General features: G+C 44.5%; 1 protein-coding gene and 2 pseudogenes across 1 annotated transcript; 2 read left to right on the top strand and 1 right to left on the bottom strand.

Moving 5' to 3' along the window:
- The first annotated feature begins 1,138 nt into the window (after nt 1–1,138).
- On the top strand, nt 1,139–3,850 carry LOC121536063 (annotated as a pseudogene).
- A 423-nt stretch (nt 3,851–4,273) lies between these two features.
- LOC123487711 lies at nt 4,274–5,086 on the bottom strand (annotated as a pseudogene).
- Nucleotides 5,087–6,126: 1,040 nt separating this feature from the next.
- Nucleotides 6,127–21,393, top strand: LOC123487707 (importin-5-like). Its single transcript, XM_045218807.1, is given in 26 exon segments — nt 6,127–6,297; nt 8,033–8,113; nt 9,391–9,583; nt 9,780–9,882; nt 10,014–10,110; nt 10,486–10,590; nt 10,940–11,183; nt 11,720–11,807; nt 12,335–12,441; nt 12,652–12,748; nt 12,750–12,774; nt 12,987–13,076; nt 13,292–13,358; nt 13,361–13,491; nt 13,922–14,140; nt 14,289–14,372; nt 14,796–14,928; nt 15,139–15,260; nt 15,524–15,620; nt 15,754–15,926; nt 16,126–16,293; nt 16,581–16,703; nt 16,967–17,186; nt 19,314–19,542; nt 19,776–19,917; nt 20,147–21,393. Coding segments are annotated over 26 exon segments (3,303 nt in total). The 5' UTR covers nt 6,127–6,219; the 3' UTR covers nt 20,234–21,393.
- Nucleotides 21,394–21,802: the final 409 nt, after the last annotated feature.

Below are 21,802 nucleotides of genomic sequence, written 5' to 3'. Positions count from 1 at the left end.
GAGTCAGGCTAGGAGATGGTGACAGTTTATCAGTATATTCAGAAATGAGACTTTGGACAAAAGTGATAAGCTGCCAGATAGACTATATTAATATGTTCACTCACTTATTTTATCAACTGTGTTTGGTTATTTATTTCTCTAAAATTCTGCTGTAAAAAATGTTAAACAATCGTTAATAGTGACAAAAACACAAACACGTTTGTACAGTAGTATATTTTGAATGAACATTTCAGTGATATAAATATACTCAACTGCTATGAATTGTTGTCGTAACATCCTGCTTCTGTTATTGAGCCCCAGGAGTTCAGTGAAGGTACAGTTCAACATTAGATCAATCTCTGCTCCGGGTGAAATATTTTACGGTTACCGAACTGTTTAACTTGATTAGATCCAGCAGCACCATTGTGTCCAGTTGCTCTAACCTCTGTCAAGTTTCACGTTTTTATTGTAACGTGCACACGTACAGTGAAATGGCTTTCCTGCTTGCTCTTTCCCAACAATGCAGTAATCAATATCAGTTGTACTATTTTTTTATTTTATCCAAAAGTTAAGTAGAACAAAAACACACTGTCCCCGGGTAGCTGAAGTTTACGTTGACCCCCTCGCCTGTCCATGCGTAGTTGAGGAGCATTAAAGGTGTTGCATGGTCAATCTGTTGTCTACATTGCCCGTGCAGCGTTTACTGTGATAAAGCCTCTGCAGAAGTCAGGACATACATAGTTCTTGCACTTCGCGGAGCTGTTCTGAGGGAAGTTGTCAAGGAAGTGAGTTTTTGTTCACACAGGACCTCCCGCCCCCACCTACCGTCAACCAATCATGTTCATGCAGAACTATATGGAGCTATACGGAGCCCTCCGCACTGCTGCAAAATTTGGGAGGAGCACGGTGATGCGGTTCAGAGCTGAATTTGGCCTCTGCATGCTTCCAGTCTCCACAATTTGCATCACACCCTCTACATGGAGCCTCTGAACACATTTTCGGATCAAGCATAAGTTGGCTTTTAATGTGTCTGAGATAAACACAGTCATGTGGCTAGTGAGTTCTGATCAAGGTAAAGGTGTGGCTTTAGATATTTATTTATTTCACCTTTCTTGTAATGAGATAAGAGACAACAGTTTCTTACATCATGTCTTTATCTAGATGTGGACTTGTATAAAGTCCTCTCCCTGCTGCCCAGGTGACTGATTTGACAGCTGGAAGAGACAGTGAGTTGTGAGACCTGTTAGTAAAGGAGAGAGGGACATTGTTGATGATGATGCTGGGTCTGGGGTCTGTTGGATTGGTTCTGTTATCTCTGGCTGTCCAGAGTGGACATGGAGCCCAGGACAGGTGAGTCTGGGAGGGATACTGTAACTGTATAACGGTTAGTCTCCTATGAAGGATGACTTAACCAGTCAGACTAACAGGAATTTGATAAAAGATTCATACATCGGTAGCTGATTTATAACCATTTTATAACCGCCAAACCAAGATGTATTCGTTTCATGTGCATATGTGTGTGTCAATGTACAGTGCTATCTGGAGTAGAGAGGAGACGACTGAGATAAATTATTACACCAGGTACCACAATATGTCAGAGGTGAGAGTTCACACACACACACACACACACACACACAGAAAGAATGACTGAGTCCTCACTGCATAGAGACACTGTGTGGTACCTCTCCCTATAGATTACAGCATGGATGGAACAGATGAAGAGGGAGAACCCAGATGTTGTGTCCTCCATGGTCTACGGTCAAACCTATGAGAGGAGGGACATCACCTTACTGAAGGTTATTCACCTCTCTCTCTGCAATCACGGTCTTCAGAGTTCCTTTGCCCTGGCTAGGTCAATCTTACAGGGAAACCACTAAGTAGCTTTCATCACTAGTTTTCCTCTGCTTTGACTAGACCTAAGAGGCCAATGTATGCAGCTCAATAGAGATCTCCTGTTGGTTGTTGTGTTGCAGATTGGTCTGAGTTCTACTGGGAGGAAGAAGGCTATCTAGATGACTGTGGGATCCACGCCAGAGAATGGATTGCTCCTGCTTTCTGCCAGTACTTTGTTAGAGAGGTGTGTATGTGTCTACTATCATAGAAATGAAATTAAAGAAAGAGCATGAAGCAGTACTGGTGAGAATCTCCTCCTTGATTTCTACCAACAGATCCTGCGAACATACAAAACCGACACCAAGGTGAATGAGATGATGAAAAATCTGGATTTCTACATCACACCAGTCCTAAACGTTGACGGCTACATCTACTCTTGGCATAATGCAAGTGTAAGTATTGATTAATGCTACTTCAGACCAGCTTTGACACATTCTGGGAAACTACTGGAATATGACAAACTGTGTCTTTAATTGCGTCACACCTCTGCCAGGTGGTATCAGTACAACTACATAATCTACATTATACAACAGTTGGGTCTAATCCTGAATGCTGATTGGTTAAGAGAGTCCACAACAAACCTAGACACTGGTACAAGACATGCAGAGTAGACTTTACAAGTAACAAGAGCGCCATCTATTGGCTTCGATTACATATTGTAACATAAATATTATTGATGACAGTATTATCATTCCAGTTAGTGACTCACGTGGTTCTTATCTCTGTAGACTCGACTGTGGAGGAAGTCCAGATCTCCAGGAACAGGAGGCTGTACCTGCTATGGAACAGATCTCAATCGCAACTTCTACGCCAACTGGGGTAGTGAGTATGGTTCTTACTCTAAACAACTCACACCGGGTTGGGGTCAATTCCATTCAATTCCATTGAATTCAGATAGTACACAGACGATTCCAATTCCCTTCAATGCTTTTCAATGAGGAACATTTGGAATTTGGTTTACTTTCTGAATTGACTGGAACTGAGATGGAATTGACCCAACCTAGCACACACACACACCCTAACTGTGTTTTCCTCTCCTGTCTTTGTAGTGGTTGGTGTCTCTACAGATTGCTGCAATCTGTTCTACTGTGGCACCCAAGGCCCTCTGAGTCGGAGGCCCGGGCCGTCACAGACATGTTGGGGAAGATGATGCGAAGACATCCTGGCTTTCCTCACCATCCACTCCTATGGCCAGCAGCTCCTGGTGCCCTACGGACACCCTAACATCTCAGCACTCCAACCATGATCAGCTGGTACGCCGCCCCCAAAGATACGTTTTGTTGTAATAGACCAGTGTTTTAAAATGGGCCATCATTTTAACCATAATAATAACCTGCAGTTGTCTCTGTGTTGCCAGATGGAGGGTGGGTCTGGGAGCAGCTACGGCTATAAAGGCTTTCCATGGGATGGACTATACAGTAGGCACCTCACCTGATATCCTGTGTAAGTAAGGCTGAGGGAACACAACGAATCACCAAACACTGGAGTGAGCAATGCCTGGTTAATCCCATGTTATCAAGACCAACATCTATACTCAGACGCACTGGCAATCCAATGGGAAGAGACTTACAACTACTGGCCTAAAACTCTCTCTCCCTCTCTCTCTCTCTCTCTCTCTCGTCTCCAGATCCTTCTCTCGGGCTCATCTCAGGACTTTGCCAGGCTGATCGGCATCCCTTTGTCTTTCACCTTTGAGCTGAGGGACAAGGGCGAGCACGGCTTCGAGCTCCCAGAGGACCAGATCCAGCCCACCTGTGAGGAGGCCTCGCGAGCACACCACATCATCACCTACGCACACGACAAGGCCTTCTACAGCTCTGCTGCCACCGTCACGGCAACACTGTGGACCACACTGCTGGCAGCCTGGGTCTCTAGCGCCACCCTGCTGTAAACTGGGAGAACTGCAGGAGTCAGGCTAGGAGATGGTGACAGTTTATCAGTATATTCAGAAATGAGACTTTGGACAAAAGTGATAAGCTGCCAGACGAGACCCGCTTATTTTGTCACGTGTGGTATGTTACTTGTTGTGTCTCTAAAACTCTACTGTAAAACTGTTAAATTATCATCTACATCTAATGTTACTTTTAATATTGACAAAACACATACAGGTTATTTGTAGTACAGTGTTTTGAATTAACATTTCAGTGATATAAATATACTCAAACCGTAATGATTTGTTGTCATAACTTCCTTCTTCTGTTAGAGCCATGAGTTGCTCCCCCTCATGAGTCCAGCAACCAGTTGCCATATTTACCCAATCAAAAGTGCTGATCAACATTAGTTCAACCGGTTACCATGTATACCCAACTTCCTGACTTGATTAGGTCCAACAAAGCAGTTATAATGTATCGTCCCCTCTCCTCTATCCCTGTGCCCTGCACTTCTCTGTTTCTGAGCTGCAGTGTTACGTGGCGTTGAACGGCTGAAAGCCCTGTTGTCTCAGGCAGGCCAGAGGAAGGAAGAGTTGGTCCTCTTGAGGAAACTGGTCCCACCGTGTCCATGTCCAACCTGGGACAGAGAGACAAGCAAACATTCACTACATGAACTCAGATACAAATCATTAACTTGCCAGTGTGGTAAATAGTGCAGCCAAATATAGTAATATCATTGGAATTCCTGGGAACCTAGGAGGCTGGGACAGCCCGGTTTCTCACCTTCATTTTTCTCTGGTTCGAGGTTGACTGGTTCTGCTGGGTAGCTCCAATCCACTTCTCCTTGCATGATGATGGTGATGTAGTGGTACTGCTCCTCGAGCTTGATGGAGTTCACCACGGATGCGAACCTGACTTCTTTCAGGCGCACTCCTGCCTCTTCCATCACCTCCTGTGTGCGTCATTCTTCCCACGTCTCTCTCAAATGAAAAAGACAACTATTGGTCAACTTTAATATCAACTGAATACCACACACTTGTTTACATTATGAATACTTAGCTACTCACCCAAATTCTAGATGACCGCCAGGTAGCTGATACGTTCCTTTGCCCCATTACACTTTTTCGCTTCCCTACGAGGACGCAGTTTGAGTGAGCTGAATCTGTGACAAGAACCCCTACTCCGACACCGGGGCGCTTTGGGGGGTCTGCAGTTTTGTGTCATCTCTTCAAATCAGACCACAATAATTCAGGTAGTAAAACTATAAGCAAATAGCTATCGTTTCTGGCAACTCCACCACGGGATATGATTTTGCTGGCAGCACAGCTTCTCCTTAACAACGAACGGAACGAGCCGCGTTGTCACGTGAATATCACTTCCGGGACAGTTTTTTTTTGTTGCTTATCAGGCAAAGTTATCTAGCTGGCTTAGAAATGTAGATACATTAAACAATGCAGATGAAAATATGTATAAACAAACATGTATGCTATGATTCGATATCTATAACCGTCCCTTTATTGTCCTGATGTGATATTACAGCAAAATGTTATTTTGGAAGTGTAGGGCGACCAGCACAACAGATAGTCCATAGTGTAGCCAGAGACTGTTTATTATAGTTTTAGTACGTGTAGCCTACAACAATGGAACCACAGATTGTTCGCTGCTTTGCATCAGTCACATTTTTCAGAGCAAGCTACACCATTTTAGGTGGCCGCCGGCTAACAGAAACTGCATAACCTTAACAACTATGGAACAATGAAAAGTCTCACATTCCGAATTTTTCTGAATTGATGGCAACATCAACACATAGCCTTATTAGGCTACACACAGTATACTAATAATGTTATGTATTTTGTGTGTGGCAGGCAGGCAGGCCTAAGATAATACATGCTTGCTGTTCACTCGTTTTGACTAGAAGGAATACTGTTTGTCAGAAATTCACCAGTATGGACTTTTCGTAGTAGGTTAGGATCATTAACGTAGCATGTTATGAGAATTGGTTAAGGTTCTGAAAAAGGTTAGGGTTAGCTAAAATGCAAAATAAAAATCTACTTGTGTCGTCAATTTGACATAAACTGTATCCCATCTAGGGACACTGTTCAACGAGCTCAAAAACACTTCCTATCTGCTGTTTTCCCACAACGTTTTAATTCCCGCGCTTTGGCAATATTTTGTAATGACATCATCGAAATAACGAGGGAAACGCCCATTTCATTTACACGCGGGTGCGCCGAGAAAATTGACCAATCGCTTCGTGGTAATATTTTCACTGTCCAATAAGAACAACACATATACCAAGCACCTATCATCTACGTTTATCCCTATAGATCTAACCAATCTACGAAGGGTAGCGTTGATAATAGAGGCCAATCAGGACCTGTGGTGTTTCGTGTCCGGTGCAGCAAGGGGTCGCAACGTCTGCCGGCTTTCCTTTCCGCGGTCTCGCTTGGCTGAGCTCTTTCTGGATCTCACTGCAATGGCGGAGCAGCAGCAGTTCTACAGCTTGCTGGGCAACCTGATGAGCCCTGACAACGACATCAGGAAACAGTCCGAGGTATGCTCTCAAAATATACTGTGTAGGACGATAGCACGACAGTTGATAACAACGCGTTGAGGCTACACGCTAGAGCTAGTCAATTTGCGATTAGCCCAGCCCACGTGTGAAGCCGAAGTGGACTAGTCTGCAGCTAACTAGTTGGCTAACAAATGTAGCATGGGAAAATTGCTAAATTAATATAAGCAAGCCCGGAAGGCTTCTTAAAAAAATAGTTGAAAGACCCTTCTCTAGCTGTAGCTAGCTAACACGACAGTCTCGCTCATTTGGATTGAACTCATTAGCTAGTTACATAGCTAGCAAGTTAATTATAGACTCATTGATATGCACATCACGTCGGTTAGCTAGCTGCTACTAGTTTAAGTACTTTTTTTTTTTTTTTTAGGTAGTTAGCTATCTTTGTTCCGCACCTGAAGAGTTAAGAAATCTACCGAAGTAGCTAGCTAATAACGGCAACGTTAATCGACAAGTTAAAATATTATTTGGGCCCCAGTAGGAAATGTAGCTAACGTTAGCTAGTTAGTCAACTACTAGCAATGTTGCAAAACATTTTATAGACCGAAGCTACAAACAACTGTTAGTTAGCTCGCTTACTCGCTAGGTAATGTCAGCTGGTGTGACGATGCATAACTTTAGTTACGAGATGGCTAACAATCTAGTTAGCTATACAGGCGTTATACGCGCCAGCTAATCTACAACTATAAAATACTAAAAAGCTAGTTACAATTTAACCAGAAACAAGTGCATTCAACAAGCCTAATTCATTAGGCCAATCAGGACCTGTGGGCTTTTTGTGTCAGGTGCGAGGGGTCGTAACTAGGTCGTTATCTAACACTGTAGCTAACTAGCTAGCTTGGTAAGTATGCATCTTTCATGTGAGCACGCCTGTATTAGAATGAGTGTAATCCACACATCTAACTGGTCAGTTGTGTAGCTAGTTAGTCTGAGACCAGGCTATCCATAAAGATTACTATCACTGACACTATCTACCAGGATTAGCAGCTAACGTTAATTATCTTGTTTCCCACTGTGATTATAAATACGTATCCGTGATAAAGCCGAGCTCGGATCCGTAGCGCATTGTTATGGACGGTCACTTCATCAGGGCTCTGACACTGCATTCAAGTTTAACTATTGAATCTTATCGCACTCATCCCCCACCAGCGGTCAGCACTTTCCTTTATGAAAGACAATGAGTGTCTGCAGCGATGGTTAAGCTCATCGGAATCCTTTAGTCACACAGAGAGAACGTAATGATGACCAGGATTCTATCTACTGGGCAGCAGGGATAGAATAAAACAACTTTTTAGATTCAATGGGTTCATTTTTAATATTGTTTTTGGTCAATGTTATGGGAATTGTCACCTGCTGCGAAGATGCTCAGCGCAAGACATAATCAGTCATTAACCTAAAACTTTATATCATACCAAGAAATCCAAACCAAGAGGTTCATGGTGCAGAAACCAATTATCCAGCAACAGCCCCCCCAAACATTCCTGTCATAGTGTTAATAACCAGATGTCAGACAGCTGCTGCATTAGACAAACAACTAATGAGTAGCTTCTAGTTAAAATGACAATTCATATTACTCTAACTTCTTTTGCCCTAAGGAAGATTTTTATAGATAACACCAATTTCCATCTATGATCCCCAACGCACCTCCATTATCAGGCCAATCGCTTTCAGGAGAACACGTTAATGCTTCCTTTAACTGACTCATTCTCTCTCTTTGCAGGAAGCTTATGACACCATCCCCGGTCAGACAAAGATCACATTTTTGCTGCAGGCCATCAGAGATGCAGACTGTGCAGAAGAGGTTTGTTACATTTTAGTCATTTAGCAGATGCTCTTATCCAAAGCGACATAGAGGAGCAATTCGGGTTAAGCGCTTTGCTCAAGGGGATATTGACAGATTTCTCTTTGTCCGCTCAGGGATTTCAACCAGCGACCTTCCGGTTACTGGCCCAACGCTCTAACCGCTAGGCCACTTGCCGCCCATTGTTGACTCTTAAAGATGAACATTGTCTCTGAGGGGGGAGAATGAGTTAATGTAAACAAGCCTTGTAAGGACATTAGTCACAAGACAAAGCTGTGTCACAGTACTTTTCTAGCCAAATTCTTATTGCGTAATACCGTTGTCGGGCAGCATCCATTCTATCTTAGGAATTCTGTGTAGTCATTTCAGCTTCCGAGAGTATTCCTCTTGCATTGCATCAGCTCAAATACCCCAAATTGTTTGATGTGCTAACACCAACCTGCACAGTAATACTTTAGACCTATTGCTCATACCTGGCAGTTGTCACATCACTTTGGTCGTGCTCCCCTGCTCAGACATTGCTGACAAATGCCAGATCTAACAGCGCCTGGATTGGGATTTTATGTATCAGCTAACCCCACATAAGTTATAGAAATGTTTCCTGACTGCACAGTCGATGTGGCACGCAACAATTGGTTGATGAATGCAACGTGGTACACAACAATTGGTTGACGCATGCAACGTCTGAGCAGGGGAACATGATCAGTGTGACAGTCATTTTTGAGTGTCAGTGAGTTGTCCTCTTGACATTTTATTCAGGTTAGGTTGTGATTGCTCAGCTGCATCCGTTAGCTGTCTCTCTAGGCCCCTCTGTCTGCATCCCAAATTACACCCTATTCCCTATATTGTGCACTACTTTTGACGGTGGGCACTGGTTAAAAGTAGTGCACTGAATGGGCTGTGCGGCCTGGCCCTCCATGCCCCTCTCTCTGGTGACAGTATTTATAGAGCTGTGAAATGGGAACGCTACCAGGAACACCATACCTCTGTTGCCTACTTGAAACGTTTAGATCTTTGTTTCAGATATCCCCTTGTGCAAAACATAGCTGTCATTGTCTCAATGTCAGACAACTTGTGTCCATGTATTGTTTTTCAAATAGTCCCTTTTGTGATATCTACATGGCAGGGTTAAGGACAGGGGGTTGGCAAGGGAGACACATTATGGCGCACCTTTGACCGAACAAAACTGTGGACTTTAATTGTGCTAAACTTGTTGATTTGATCAAATGGAGGCGTTGACCTCTGGTGTAACCATTCAATGTTTCCCCCTCCCCCAGGTCAAGACGATGGCGGCGGTGCTGCTGCGCCGGCTGCTGTCGTCCTCCTTCGAGGAGATCTACCCCGGCCTGACGGTGGACATGCAGACGGCCATCAAGACAGAGCTGGTCACAAGCATCCAGACAGAGGCCTCGCCCAACATCCGCAAGAAGGTCGCCGACATCGCTGCAGAGCTCTGCCGCAACCTCCTAGGTAGGTTAGGGGACAGCTGAGGGGGATCTACAGTTGAACTGTTGGACCATGCACAACCTTTATTTTTTATTTTTATATAAACTTTTTAAAACTATGAAACACTTTAGCTGTGTCCTCTTGGAGATTGATCTTGACAGCTCGATAAGCTCAGTGGTGTATACTAGATTCTCTCACTGTCTTTACATGGTTCCTGTAGATGATGATGGAAACAACCAGTGGCCAGAACTGCTCAAGTTCCTGTTTGACTCGGTCAACTCTGACAACGTTGGCCTGAGAGAGGCTGCCCTGCATATATTCTGGTGAGAAACCCAACCCGTTACCCTCCTAAGACGTCATGATTTGTTGATCTGTGTTCTTCTAGGATGAAGTGAGTATAGCCTATGCGGCCTTTGTCATAAAACTCACTGTTCTCTCTGGTTTTCCTCTGTAGGAACTTCCCAGGTATCTTTGGCAACCAGCAGCAGCACTACATGGAGGTGATCAAGAGGATGCTGGTACAGTGTATGCAGGACCAGGAGAACCCGCAGGTGAGTGCCATGCAGGGGCAACACTCCACACCTCCATTTGAATAGGAAATTATAACTCCGCAGACACTTTCAGCTTTCAAAGTCACTCCAACTCCTGTGTCTTGTTTAGATACATTGTTTAAATGCCTTAAGCTCTGTCAAGGACGTTGCAGGGGCTTCATTTCACTGGCTTAGTTTCACACAAATGAATAGTAAATTAAAGCATGACAGAATGTTATGTGGATGATCTGCATCTTTCACAGTAACGCTCAAGCTGTTGCATGTCTTGTGTATGCAACATTTTAATACATGGGGTAAAAATTGAGGAAGGAAAACTCTGAACTGGTCTTAAAGTGGTAGTATCATTGTCTTCCTTATTCACCCCCCCCCCTGTAGATCCGTACCCTGGCTGCCCGTGCTGCAGCCTCCTTCGTCCTGTCCAACGAGGGCAACACCGCCCTGCTGAAGCACTTCTCTGACCTGCTGCCAGGCATCCTGCAGGTGAGACAGGAACCCCACGTCTGGTCTAGAGAAATTAGCTTCTTCCAGTCAAATCACTAACAGATGTACCCTAACATATCAGTGTGTTAGGCATCAGGCCGGGGTAGATCTATACACAAAAATGTATGCACGCATGACTGTAAGTCGCTTTGGATAAAAGCGTCTGCTAAATGGCTTATTATTATTATATCATCTGACATCAATGATCTGTTAGCGATTTAATAATGAATCCTTCTCAGATTAATCTGTAGATATAATGTGAGGTGCTATTTTATTGTAATGTTATTTTTGCTGAAGTAGCTTTACTCATGCCACTGGTGTAACTCTGCCTCTCTCGGTCTCTGGTAAGGCGGTGAATGAGTCGTGCTACCAGGGAGATGACTCTGTGCTGAAGTCTCTGGTGGAGATAGCTGACACGGCCCCCAAGTACCTGCGGCCCAACCTGGAGGCCACCCTACAGCTCAGCCTGAAGCTGTGTGCTGACACCAACCTGACCAACATGCAGAGGCAGCTGGCCCTGGAGGTCATCGTCACGCTGTCCGAGACCGCCGCCGCCATGCTGAGGAAACACACCGCCATCGTGGCATCCAGCGGTGAGTGATGGACAAATCGCCCCGTCTTTCATTACCCCAGTCTGGTGTCTGAGGTGTACTGATTGGCTTTTAAGATGAATGTCTGGTCACTCAGATGTACTTTATAAGGGATGGCAGGAAGCAAGTACATTTTCTCTCCATGAGAGTTGAAGTACACAGAGTGGAGATTCAGTCAATCCATGCTGTCAGAATTAAATGGATGCAGCTAAAGGAAATGTTATTTTGGGAAGTGTTGTATGAATCATCACACTTTCGTGTGCTGTAGCACTTCAAAGTGCTATTTCAGTCTCTCAAAGAATCCTTTTGACTGCAGGCTAAAAATGCAGCTGAATAGTTATTTTTTTCTTCAGGTTTAAGAATTGTCTCAGCAACAGAAGCTAGCATTTAGTTTGGCGTTTTGAGTCCCCATTGGGTAATTTAGTCCAAATGTGGAAAAATATTGGTAGTTGACTAAGTGTTCACCATTATTTATTGTGTCCTCAGAAATGGTCACAGTAACCAACTCAATCATGTATTGGTGTGGTGTGTGTCTGTAGTTCCCCAGATGCTGGCTATGATGGTGGATCTGGAGGAGGATGAGGAGTGGTCTATGGCTGACGAGCTGGAGGACGATGACTTTGACAGGTACGGCCTCGCTACCATAGAAATGATGGCATAATGGGTGGACTGGCGGCTATTGCGAGTCTACTCATAGAGTAGCAAAGCAGGAAGTGTACCATCAATCTGTGCTGTGGTTTGATTCAGCTCAACTGACGTTACAAAAAATACATACCATTGCATGTCCCACATCAATTAGCATAATTGGAATCAACATTATACATTAACATGGAAATTATTGCATCACAATACCAGGCAGCCATTGTGAATGTACCCATAAGTGTACCAGTCAAATTGCCAGGGTTAGAGGGTCCAAGCCTGTTCTATTCATTTTATTTCTATGCTAGCTACATCACAATCACACAATCTTCAACTGGTACAGCCTACAAAACCAGTTTTTCCTGGACTGCTGATAATGCATACTGCAAGATAATTTACCCTAGCAAAAATGGTTATAGCTCATCCAAACGGTTCAAAGGTGATTGATGGAAGGCATATTCTGGCCATGGTAATGCAGGATGGGCATGTTAACTTTTTTTATGTCTGTTTCACAGCAATGCAGTTGCAGGAGAGAGTGCTCTGGACAGAATGGCCTGTGGGCTGGGAGGAAAGATCGTGTTACCCATGATCAAGCAGCACATCATGACTATGCTGCAGAACCGTAAGTCTTATTACATCAGTCATATCCAGAATGACTAACAGTCCACGCATTCAACGACATGTTGTAGTGGATTCAACAACATATTATATACACTACAAGTAGACCCTCTTCGAAGTGGCCTCCATCAGAATCATGTACGCTAGGTGGCAGGTATGAACCGCCTGTGATGTTGCCTAGCAACACGCCAGTAACTGTATGTTTGTGTGTCAGCTGACTGGAAGTACCGCCACGCCGGCCTCATGGCTCTGTCTGCCATCGGGGAGGGCTGCCACCAGCAGATGGAGGCCATCCTCAACGAGATCGTCAACCGTGCTGCTGTTCTGTCAGGACCCTGTAAGTTTATTCAACCAATCAAATGCATTAATGTATAGTATATGTCATATATCCTGGTTTTGGAAGCACCCTGCTCTACCCACTGAGCTACAGTCTATAAAGCCCTTTGTATATCAGCAGTTGTCACAAAGTACTTTTTAATTCTGTTTAACATTGAAGTTGTTGTGGTTTCTCCTTGATGTGATTTGTTTACCCTTTGTCTCGGTTTCCAGCACCCCAGAGTCCGCTATGCTGCGTGTAACGCCATCGGGCAGATGGCCACCGATTTCGCCCCCACCTTCCAAAAGAAATTCCACGATAAGGTATAATGGATTTTTCCACACCGGCACTGTTTGTCAAACTGGATTATGAGAACACATTCATTGTTTTTACATAGGCACTTTCTTTACAAGAGATGGTAAAACTGTCAAACAGGCTCTTAGGCCTGCACAGCTTATCAAACTCATCACTGGTGCTAATTTATATTTTGTTTGTCACCTCAGCTGACCTTTGACCCTGTGCCCTCCCCTCCCCCCAGGTGATCTCTGCCCTACTGCAGACCATGGAGGACCAGACCAACCCACGTGTCCAGGCCCACGCTGCCGCGGCCTCATCAACTTCACTGAGGACTGCCCCAAGTCCCTCCTTATCCCCTACCTGGACAGCCTGGTCCAGCACCTACATGTCATCATGGTGGCCAAACTACAGGAGAGTCGTCTGTTGTTTTTCTGTCTTTGTGTGCATATATGAAAAACATTTCAACCCAAATGGTATTTCTCTGCGACAGTCCTCTGACTTAGTAGTAAAACCCTTTGGGATATGAGAGGTCTGTTCTCCACCACGGGCTTCTCTCGCTGTAGGAACCTGTTACTTAATGTCAGACTACATTTACAATCAAATGTCTATTTGGAATCCGTGAAGGCGCTTGAGCTTTGAGTGTTACCAGTCTCTTTTGGAAAGAAAAATACACATCTTGGTTGATTTCAAACCATGTCCGTCTGTGTAATCGGTTTTGCAGCGCAAACCCTTATCAAGATCTACGTCTTTGTAAATGTGCCTCGGTAGGTCATGATCAATGACCATGTTAAGTTGTGAATGCATTAAGCCAGTGAATTACTCAACTAGGCAATAAGCTAATAAAACCCTCCTCTCTGTCCACCATGCCCAGCTGATCCAAAAGGGCACCAAGCTGGTTCTAGAGCAGGTGGTGACGTCCATAGCGTCTGTGGCGGACACGGCCGAGGAGAAGTTTGTTCCCTACTACGACCTGTTCATGCCCTCCCTCAAACACATCGTGGAGAACGCCGTGCAGAAGGAACTGAGGCTGCTCAGGGGGAAGACCATCGAGTGTATCAGCCTCATCGGCCTGGCCGTCGGCAAGGACAAGGTACACACCCCACACACACTGTTGTCAAGAATTGTAGCCAGGTATACATGCTCATACATAAAGTGTTACATCTCCTACTCTCCATCCATTTTGTATTTGTCTATTAGGTGAAACGTTGGCTGATTGCTCTTCTTTCCCTCTGTCTCAGTTCATGCCTGATGCGTCAGCTGTGATGCAGCTGCTGCTGAAGACCCAGACAGACTTCAATGACCTGGAGGATGACGACCCACAGGTAAGTTTACAGATAGAAATGTGTTGTCTAGAATGGATATGATTATCTGTCAGAATGGGGGAATGTTGTCGGCTCTATTGTTAAATTTCTACCTGCAACGTTTTGGGAACTGAACACACGGCTGGGTTATGTTCAGTAGAGAGCACTGTAGTGAAACGTTTTGCAACCGAAATCGAAAATCTGTGTTATTGGGCATGTTCAAGTAGTGCCTCCATTGTTCCTGGTTTTAAAATGTTATTATATTTTTTTTACTTTAGTTTATTTAGTAAATCTTTTCTTAACTGCTTTGTTGCTTAAGGGCTTGTAAGTAAGCATTTCACGGTAAGGGCTACACCTGTTTGTATTCGCGCATGTGACAACTAAAAGGTGATTTGAAACGGTTTTCTCCATACTAAACGAACCAGTGGTTGTCTGTTCCCTCAGATCTCCTACATGATCTCGGCATGGGCTAGGATGTGTAAGATCCTGGGGAAGGAGTTCCAGCAGTACCTGCCTGTGGTCATGGGGCCCCTCACGAAGACTGCCTCCATCAAGCCAGAGGTGGCCCTCCTGGACAGTAAGTTCTATGCTGTTGGTATCACAGTAGACCCATATAGAACATTGCAGGGTTCCCAGAGTCCATGAAATCATTAGCCAGAGGTGTTGTAATAGAATTGCTATTATTGGAAGTCCAAACACGATGGGAAATGCAGTTCAACTGGCTTGTGGGAAGAGTAGTGCAGCGGTGTACCTGCGGCTAGCTAAGCCCGTTTCTTTCCCTCCCCAGCCCAGGACATGGAGAACATGTCAGAGGATGACGGATGGGAGTTTGTGAACCTGGGAGACCAGCAGAGCTTCGGCATCAAGACAGCCGGTCTGGAAGAGAAGGCCACCGCCTGCCAGATGCTGGTGAGACTGGGCGAGGGGCTAGTGCTGCTCACACAACCATCTAACTTCATTTAAACATGGATACCGTACTGCTTTAGATTTGAAGTCATTTCCAGTTCAGGGATTGGATGAATTTCAATTGTCATCCTTGACACTACCCAAACTCTGGTTTCAGGCTAACCCTGTCTCACTCCCAAGACAGAAAAAGCTGTCTTGCATTTTAATAAACTAAGCATGTGTTCACAGGTCTTCTTTCTAAAAGCCTGTTTCCCTGTGTTCTCCAGGTGTGCTATGCCAAAGAGTTGAAGGAAGGGTTCGTGGAGTACACAGAACAGGTGGTCAAGCTGATGGTTCCTCTGCTCAAGTTCTACTTCCATGATGATATCCTTTTTATGGGAGCGCTCACTCGGTGTTGAACCTGTGATTTGTATTCTATTGAAGACTGTTGTTGGCTAGCTGTGGTAGTGCTGTGGGTGTGACCGTTGTGGTTGGTCCTTGACTGTCCTGTCTCTACGTGTGCGGGTGGCAGCAGCAGAGTCCATGCCCCTGCTGTTGGAGTGTGCGCGGGTGCGAGGCCCAGACTACCTAACACAGATGTGGCACTTCATGTGCGACGCCCTCATCAAGGCCATTGGCACAGAGCCGGACTCGGACGTCCTATCAGAAATCATGCATTCGTTTGCCAAGGTAACCAACCGTCCCCGTCCCACACAGGCTCAGTATCGTTTCTGTAGAATGTAGCATTTCCACACAAATTCACACATCTGTTATGAATGTAAGTTTTAATTTTATTTATTCAGTGTTTTTTATGTGGGGAGATTCACTTTTAATCTCCTGCGCTGCTACAACAAGCACCTATAGTCTTTACTCTGTGGTTGCCCTCCAGTGCATTGAGTTAATGGGAGAGGGCTGCCTGAACAACGAGCACTTTGAAGAGCTGGGAGGGATCCTGAAAGGGAAGCTTGAGGAACACTTTAAGAACCAGGAGCTGAGACAGGCCAAACGACAGGATGAGGACTACGACGAGGGGATGGAGGAAACTTTACAAGACGAGGTGAGCATTCCTCACGACGGGCCTTCTGAGCATTTGCATGAATTGTTAGATGCAAAGTAATGTTACTTGGTGTTAAACGTTAACATTTGCAGCAATACTGATGTGAGCCATGTCATGTTGGTAGTCTTAACTGTCCAATTGCAGTGTTTTGTGTGTTCACACTCTAGAATGAATCAACATATTTCTGCCTTGTCTTGCATGGTGCGTTTCTGCGTGAGCCAACAGTTTTCTGTTCCATTTCCCTTGGCAGTGTTTCCTACCATGTGATTGTTGTGTGTTCTCTGCAGGATGAAAACGATGTGTACATACTGACCAAAGTGTCAGATATTTTGCACTCTGTGTTCAGCAGTTACAAGGAACAAGTGCTGCCCTGGTTTGAGCAGCTTCTACAGCTCATCGTACAGCTTGTGGTGAGTATCGTTCCATCAGTCACTCCGATGGACAGACATGAACTTGGTCCTGGATCGTGTTCATTAGGGCACACCGTAACAACCTAGTGAACTAGCATTTCTAGTCTTCCCTGTTTCAGCCTGTTTTCTTCTGTTTGGTGCCTAATGAACACAACCACGTAGGTGGGGTCACATTGGTGTGCCACAAAATGTGGGATTTAATCAAAAGAAGCTTGGTGCCGTTGATGTCACAGAGCTGACCTTTGACCTCTTGTTGTCTCCAGTGTCCTAGCAGGCCATGGGCAGACAGGCAGTGGGGTCTGTGCATCTTTGACGACGTGGTCGAGCACTGCAGCCCCTCTTCCTTTAAATACGCAGACTACTTCCTGCGGCCCATGGCCCAGTCCCTGTGTGACACCAGCCCTGAGGTGAGACAAGCTGCAGCCTACGGAGTGGGAGTCATGGCTCAGTACGGAGGAGAGAACTACCGACCCTTCTGCACAGGTACCAGACACAATCAGGGATATGTTCTCTACCTCCTGTCTATCCATCTACAGTGCCTTCAGAAAGTATTCACACACCTTGACTTTTTCCACATTTTGTTGTTACAGGGTGGGATTAACATGTATTAAAAAAAAAATTTGTCAACGATGTACACAAACTCATGTCCAAGTGGAAGAATAAATCCAACATTTGTAGTAAAGAAACATTTAACGCAAATATATAAGGTCCCTTGTAGCTCAGTTGGTAGAGCATGGCGCTTGCAACGCCAGGGTTGTGGGTTCGTTTCCCACGGGGGGCCAGTATGAAAATGTATACACTCACTAACTGTAAGTCACTCTGGATAAGAGCGTCTGCTAAATGATGTAAATATAACGTATTCAACCCCCTGAGTCAGTACATGTTAGAGCTGTGAGTCTTTCTCGGTGAGCTTTGCACACCTCGATTTTATAATATTTGCCCACTAAAAAAATTATTAAAGCTCCGTCAAGTTGTTTGTTGATAATTGCTAGACAGCCATTTTTAAGTCTTGCCATAGATTTTCAAGCCAATTTCAGTCAACTGTAAGGTGAATTTGTCTCCAGTTTCTGTTGGAAAGCAGACAACCAGCGGTATTCCATTTATTTTCATCCTAAAAAAAACTCCCTAGTCCTTGCCAATGACATCATACCCATAACATGATGCAGCAAACACGTGCTTGAAAATATGAAGTGATGTGTTGTATTTGCCCCCAAACAACATAACGCTTTGAATTCAGGACATAAAGTTAATTTCTTTCTTTTTGTAGTTTTACTTTAGTGCCTTATTGCAAACAGGATGCATGTCTTGGAATATTTGTATTCTGTTCATGCTTCCTTTTCACTCTGTCCTTTAGCTTAGTATTGTGGAGTAACTACAGTGTTGATCCATCGTCAGTTTTCGCCTATCACAGCCATTACACTCTTAACTGTTTTAGTCACCATTGGCCTCTTGGTGAAATCCCTGAGCGGTTTCCTTCCTCTCCGGCAACTGAGTTAGGAAGGACACCTGTATCTTGTGGGTGTATTGATATGCCATCCAAATTGTAATTAATAACTTCCCCATGCTCAAACAGATATTTAAGGTCTGCTTTGTTATTGTTACCCATTTACTGATAGGTACCTTTCTTTGCAAGGCATTGGAAAACCTCCCTGGTCTTTGTGGTTGAATCTGTTTGAAATTCACTGTTCGACTGGGGGACCTTACAATTATCTGTCTGTGGGGTACAGAAATGAGGTGGTCATTAAATTATGTTACATACTATTATTGCACACGGTGAGTCTTATGCAACTTATTTTGACTTACATTTTAGTCATTTAGCAGACGCTCTTATCCAGAGCGACTTACAGTTAGTTAGTGCATAAATTTTTATACTGGAATCGAACCCACAACCCTGGCGTTGCAAACGCCATGCCGCTACATCCCTGCCAGCCATTCCCTCCCCTACCCTGGACGACGCTGGGCCAATTGTGCGCCGCCCCATGGGTCTCCCGGTCGCGGCCGGCTACGACAGAGCCTGGATTCGAACCAGGATCTCTAGTGGCACAGCTAGCACTGCGATGCAGTGCCTTAGACCACTGCGCCACTCAGTGGTCTAAGTCTTGTTAAGCACATCTTTACTCCTGAACTTATTTAGGCTTGCCATAACAATGGGGTTGAATACTTTTTGACTTGAGACATTTCAGCTTTTCATTTTTAGTTAATTTGTAAAAATGTGTAAAAAATTCTACATTATGGAGTATTGTGTGTGCGTAGGCTAGTGATATTCAATTTAATACATTTTAAATTCAGGCTGTAATGCAACAAAATGTGGAAAAAGTCAAGGGGTATGAATACTTTCTGAAGGCACTATGTATCTATCTAGGAATATGTTGGCTCTTCCACCCAAATAGCATCATTGATATATTTTTGACTATATTGAACCTAGTTGATGGGCAAACCATGATTTGGACATGCTCCCTTGGCTACAGCCCACTATGGATAGCAACAAGAATTTAAGAGTTATGTTACCTGCACTGCTTATTGCACATTCTACATGAGGGCCTTGACATTTGAGTGTATCTGTCTTTCTATCCCCTCCTGACTGGTTATGTACTCTGCTCTCTTCTCCAGAGGCCCTGCCCCTACTGGTGGGAGTGATCCAGTCTCCAGACTCCAAGGTCAAGGAGAATGTCAACGCCACAGAGAACTGCATCTCAGCCGTGGGCAAGGTCATGAGGTTCAGGCCCGAGTGTGCCAACGTCAACGAGATCCTTCCCCATTGGCTCTCCTGGCTGCCACTCAACGAAGACAAGGAGGAAGCTGTGCACACCTTCGACTTCCTGTGTGACCTTATTGAAAGGTGGGGGACTGACTTTACTGATTTGGGTTGTTCATTAGGCTCCGAACGGTAGTTAACTGACAAATGGGGAGTGACTAATTGAACTTTAGCCAATAAATGTTTTATTTAGCTTTCTGTTGCTACAAGTTTAGACATTTTCCATTGTGTCGCCTAATGAATGTGACCCGAGTGTTGCAGTTGATATGTTGTAGATGTTGTTCTCTTTTGTTAATAATTTATTTTCCTCCCAACAGCAACAATCCTATTGTCCTCGGACCAGACAATGCAAATCTTCCCAAGATATTCCAGATCATCGCTGAAGGGGTCACAAACGAGTCTGTTAAGAGTGAGGATGCATGCAGCAAGAGATTGGCAAATGTCATCCGTCAAGTGCAGGTCAGCTATTGCTCTGCTTGCCAAAGTTACCTTTTGTTCTATCTAGAAACTTCTGCTTTTGATCAATCAAATTGTGCAAAACAATGAGGAATACTGAATCTTGACTTGAACCAAACAGAGGTTAATTTGAAACACCTTGTCAGTGTCCGACATTGAAATGTCCTAGGTCCAGTCTAGTCTGTCAGCAGTTTCTTCATCTAAAAAGGTATTGTGTTCCTCTACCCCCCAGGGTTCTGGAGGACTGTGGACACAGTGTGTAGCGATGCTGAATGAGACGCAACAGAAGGCCATCCAGGACCTCCTCAACACCGCTTGAGAAGCCTTATCCCCTTAGTTTGTTGGAAAGCAACAAAATCATGTTTAAACATCTAGCTCCTGGATGTCCTCCTTTCTAGATCACCACCTCCTTTTCCAGCTCTGATCTGTAGCGTGTGTGTGGACTTCACTGCAGCCTCCTGCCCCCCTCCTCCCTATCCCCTCAGTCAGTCTCCCCTGCACTCGACTAACTGTAGGGACCAGGTTGGTTTGTCTCTGAGCAACAGACTCCGCCCCCTCCATAGGATGACCCTTCACCTTTTTAAATCAGTAATGCGTCGATGACGCCCCCCTGGAGCGGACTATACCCTCTTCTTGAATCCAGACGGTTGGAGCGTTGTTGGCCTCACCTGCGCAAAGGGAACACAAACACAAGTATTAATCCAGTTTCTTCTCCATCCTGTTAAACTGTTCAGAAATATCTGGTTTTATGATGAAATTCACTTAACCCTTTCCACGATAAGTTTGACTGGTGTAGTTGTGCTCTGTGGAACCATGTGAAAATGTCATGTTTACCCAGGTGTAAGAAACTCCTAGAAGTGTCAGACTTGGTAGGACCCAGCCGTTGTATGAGGAGGAGTCTTGACTGGGGAATAGAAGAGGTGGGAGTGTGTACATGCCATGGGGTGACCACTTCCTGCCTCTAGGAATTCACGGTTATGCTATATATTATTTCTTTTGTCTAGGCTTTTTTTGTTTCTTTCTGACGGCGTCCCACAGTGGCACCTGGAGGAAACGGCCTCTGTATGCCATCTGCTCACTGATCTGAATCTGTCTATTCTCAGACTAACAGCATGTGTGTCAGTGGCTAACTCACACTCTCCTTTAAATAAATTATAGTGAGGCACTCATTATTGTCCGTCTGGGAGACTTAAAACAAATGCCTAAATGGGTTATTTTCCTACTCTTGAAACCCTGTATAGAGGTAGAAGGGTAGGTTTGTTTTTCATGAAGGTTTACACCCCATTGAATATGAATGAGGAAAGTTGGTTTAGGATTGTTAATAGTGTCTTTGCCACGATGTGCTGGGTTATGGACATGTAGAAGCATGATTAGAATTTCTTAAGGTGTGCAACAATCCTCAGCTAAGATTTGGTTTAGAACCTTAACACCCCTGCAGGTATTTGGTGGATTCCAACAATAAAATTCACATTGACAGAATGTAGGTATTTTTCATTAATTCATCTGTGTGCATGCACATGCATGGGTTTTCACTGTGAAGTTGGTTTATTATACACTGAACAAAAATATACATGCAACAATTTAAGATTTTACTGCGATACAGTTCATATAAGGAAAATGTGTCAATTGAAACACAAATTTGACCCTAATCTATGGATTTCACATGACTGGGAATACAGATATCTGTTGGTCAGATACATAAAACAAAGTTTATCGTTGCTCAGAACCAGTCGGTATCTGGTGTGACCACCATTTGACTCATGCAGCGCGACACATCTCTGCATAGTTGATCAGGCTGTAGATTGTGGCCTGTGGAATGTTGTCCCACGCTTCAGTGGCTGTGCGAAGTTGCTGGATATTGGCTGGAAATGGGAAAACGTCGATCCAG

Source organism: Coregonus clupeaformis, unplaced genomic scaffold (assembly GCF_020615455.1).
Source record: "Coregonus clupeaformis isolate EN_2021a unplaced genomic scaffold, ASM2061545v1 scaf1815, whole genome shotgun sequence".
NCBI lineage: Eukaryota > Metazoa > Chordata > Actinopteri > Salmoniformes > Salmonidae > Coregonus > Coregonus clupeaformis.
This window is presented reverse-complemented; position numbering and strand designations above follow the sequence as displayed.